At 38.1% G+C, this 4082-nt stretch overlaps 1 protein-coding gene across 1 annotated transcript; it reads left to right on the top strand.

The window, feature by feature from the left end:
* The first annotated feature begins 205 nt into the window (after nt 1-205).
* LOC107878201 (ethylene-responsive transcription factor 3) lies at nt 206-1355 on the top strand. Its single transcript, XM_016725123.2, has one exon. The coding sequence runs from the start codon at nt 442-444 to the stop codon at nt 1066-1068; it is 627 nt and encodes a 208-aa protein (XP_016580609.1). The 5' UTR covers nt 206-441; the 3' UTR covers nt 1069-1355.
* Nucleotides 1356-4082: the final 2727 nt, after the last annotated feature.

Raw genomic sequence — 4082 nt, 5'->3', positions numbered from 1 at the left:
TTGAAAGGGAGGATATTTATTATTCAAAATAAAAAAGGAATTTAATTTTTAAAGTAAACTTGAGTGGGGAAATGATTTTCACCTGATTAATTATTTTACTGGCAATTTTTCATTTAGCGGGACCTTTAATGCGTTATACTCTTTTTTTTTTTTTTTTTTTTTTTTTTTTCATTTAGCATTTCGAGCAATCCAAGGCATAATTCCATATCCACTAAAATAAATTATTTTAATGAAAATAAAAAAATAGCAAAAAAAATCAAGCCAGGGGATGAATCCACCCTTCCCCATTGTCCATGTTCCCATAAAACACATCTCCCAAAACAACCACCAGAAATCCATCTTCCCTTCCATGGATACTTAGCAAACAAATTTGAAAAAAAAGAAAATATTGATTAAGATCGAATCGAATCGAATCTTTTTTGATTCTTTACTGAAGCTGCCATGCGCCATCGGAAGTCATCGGAGCTAAAAAGGCCCGGATCCGACAACCTTAAACAACCCGAAACTGACCCCCCACCTCGTTATCGGGGCGTTCGTAAGCGCCCATGGGGTCGATTTGCAGCAGAGATTCGAGATCCGATTAAGAAGACCCGAGTTTGGTTAGGTACTTTTGATACAGCTGAAGATGCCGCACGCGCTTACGATGATGCTGCACGCGCTCTCCGTGGACCTAAAGCCAAAACTAATTTCAATCCTTTGATGTTAACCACACACGAGGAGGATGAGGACCCGCCGCACCCCCCGACGGCGACGGGTCAGTTTGAGCTGTTTCCGAGACCGGCTTGTAGCAGTATGAGTAGTACGTTGGAATCTTCCAGTGGACCACGTGTTGGATCCGGGTCGGGTTTGACCCGGATGATGAAGATTCCTCGACCCGTTTATCCACCGGAAGATTGCCGGAGTGATTGTGATTCGTCTTCTTCTGTGGTTGATGATCGTTGCGAGGTTGATCATACGTCGTCGTTTTTGAACACCAAACAACCTCTGCCGTTTGATCTTAATCTCCCACCACCTCCATCACTTGATTTCGATGCTGATGATTTACACGTCACCGCTTTATGTCTCTAATTTCTCATCTTTGTTGTTAATTAATTTGATGATGATGAAGAAAAAATGAAAAAGTTTTTTTTGTTAGTTTTCTTTGTCGAAGTTTCTTACTTTTTTTTTTTTCCAATTTTTCTTCGGGAAAAATGATGTACCCAAATGATGGATGATGAGACAACAAAATTGGGTTTTTAGATTATGTGTAGATTAGTTAATGAGTCATGATATGATCTGTATTAAGAAAGATTGTATCTGTATTTGTATCTTGTACCACAAAAGAAAACATTGGATCTGATCTTGAGTTACTGTTATCTCTTGATCTATTTTTCCTTGCAATTTTATGTTTTTTACTTTGATCTAACCCTTTTGTATACAGTATATATGAAGTTGGAATTCATATTAAGAATTTATACTTGCTCAGCTCGATCAAGTCATTTTGAGCTTTGATGTATTACCTTGCACATGGGACACCAGAACTTGTTTGTGTTATATGTGTGCGTTCATCTCTCGATCTGGTTTCCGTTGCAATTTGTTTTTTCTGTTTTACCCTTTTATGTATAGAAAGTTGGAATTTATACTTGCGCAGCTCCATCAAGTCATTTTCTGAGTTTTTCCGTATTACCCTTAGCACATTGGAGACCAGTATTTACTTGTGTTGTATGTGTGTGTTCATCTGCTGATCTAGTTTCCCTTGCAATTTTTTTTATCTATTTTATCCTTTTGTATGTAGAAAGTTCGAATTTTTTCCTGCTCAGCTCCATGATTCATTTTGAGTTTTTATGTATCACCCTTAATGCATCGTAGACCTGTTTTTGTTTGTGTTATGTGTGTGATCTTTCTGTACAGTCACTAGGACTAGTCTTGATGCATCATTACTATTTCAGGATTATGAAGTGTGCACACAGTTATGTCATCAATATCAGTAAATTAGGGGTCTGTCGGGGAAAGTGATGGAAGTGGTATTGTAACCAGTTAAACAGATGAATTGGTTGTGTGCACTTTCGGAATATTTAGCAGCGAAGGAAGAATAAAACCATCATATGGTATGATTGTTGTCCTTCTAAGTAGACTGATCCTTTTATATCAGCAAGTAGACGGACAACCATTCGACCAAGACTTGGTATTTGGTGAAGCAAAGAAATATTGCTACCTAAGAAAATACGCAGGTGAGGTACTTGAGGATGATACGGAGGAAGCAGATCCCCCGACCCAACACTTTAAAAAAAAAAAAATTATGGTAGATAAGAAGGTCTATTTAAAAGATAATAATTTGACCAGCTCTGCATTCTCCCTTTGTCTCCTCATATGTTATCTTGTGATGGAAGCTCGCCTGCCAGCAACAGAGCGACTCAAGTTGTGGAGACTGCTCTGATATCCTTAGCCATGACTTTCAGTTGGCTATATTCATCATCAGGCTTGGTTCAAGAGCAAGTGGTTATCCATCTCTAGATGGAATGCTTCATTCTGGTATTCATCAAGTATGGAAGTCGTTCCAAGGTAAGCCGTTAATTCTTCAGGTGAAATTTATTTCCAAGTGTCTTTTTAAAAGGTGAGCCTTTTAAATTTTTAAGATTTATGTTCCTTTGTTGGGCTAAATTTCAACTGTTTTTGTTCTGTGGAAGAACTTCAGCATAAAATCTCGCTGAACTAAAGGAAAATTATTCTAGTGTGCTGTCTTAAAACTCTTGACTTTGAACGAGTATTTTATATACAAATTTTTTCTTAACCTTCTATAAAGAGGAGCCTTTGAGTAACTGGTAAAGTTGCTGCCATGTGATCGGGAGGTCACAGGTTCAAGCCTTGGAAACAGCCTCTGGCAGAAATACAAGGTAAGGCTGTGTTACAATAGATCCTTGTGATCGGGTCCTTCCCTGGACCTGTGCATAGCGGGTCCAGGGAACATGTATAGTTTATTGTGGTAGTTGTTGCTTGCCTATGTTATTCTGGAATGAAGACTGAAAATGGAAATGTCTTGTGGCATAAATTGTATAGATTGTTTGACAAACCTATTGTTGCTTGATCTTCTCTTGGTGAATCCTTTTGGTAGCACCAAAAATGGAACTATCTTATGTCGAGGCCTTTGCTGGTGCTGCAACGTGTGTTTGGTTTGATCACAATAATAGAATAGGCAACATCAGCCACGGCTTGGAGAATCTTATCTCTGCCCTTAGTGACCTTTGGTGGCTGCCGTGATTTCTGTAAAATATCAGTTTTTGATGAAGCATTAGTCATCTGAACTTATTTCTTTCCAAGATAAGAAATAAAAGGAAGTTGTATGCTGTATTCTCTGTTATGTGTAGGCCATGTATCCAACTCCAACCAATATTGTTCTCTTTTTTTAATTTTTTTCTTCAAACAGTCGGAATACGATAATGAAGGTTTACTGTTGAGCCAGCCACCAGATGTGCAGGGACTGGACATTCCCCAACAAGGATTACCAGCATGGTTGGTAGTCTTCTCCTTCCTTTATACTTTGTAAGAACTGAAAGATTGTTTGGAACATGAATTCACTTTACTTACTCTGATAGAATACATTATGAATCTTGACTATGAGTACATCAAACGTGTTATTTCTCTCATCTTGCAGTGCTGTTTTTGTTCTGTGCATTTTGTCACGAGGGTTAAGTTGGCACTTAAGAGTCCTGTTTCCTTTTCTAGCATTACCATTCTAAAAGAGGATGACATGCCGTCCCTTGATTGTTGAACGTGAATTCGTTTATTCTTTTGCATCTTGAGAACTGATAGATTACTAAGATATTGTGGTGAATACTGAACTTGAAGTGCCTCTTAGGCCATTGCTGTTCGGTGTGATCTTCTCAGATTTGACTTGGCTTCAGTTTTACAGATGAAATTCCACTCACATTGCGGTCAGCATTTGCCGATTCTGGTCCACTTTCTTCAGACTTCAGCCTTTTGCTTCCAACTTGATCTATTTCTTTTGAGAAAGGTAACAATATACTCCCTCCATTTCAAAAAGACTGACCTATTTTGACTTGGCATGGAGCTTAAGAAATTAAAAAAAACTTTTAATCTTGTGG

The sequence above is a fragment of the Capsicum annuum genome, chromosome 7 (genome assembly GCF_002878395.1).
Source record: "Capsicum annuum cultivar UCD-10X-F1 chromosome 7, UCD10Xv1.1, whole genome shotgun sequence".
Taxonomy (NCBI): Eukaryota; Viridiplantae; Streptophyta; class Magnoliopsida; order Solanales; family Solanaceae; genus Capsicum; species Capsicum annuum.
The sequence above is the reverse complement of the archived record's forward strand: the minus strand, read 5'-3'. Positions and strand labels throughout refer to the sequence as shown.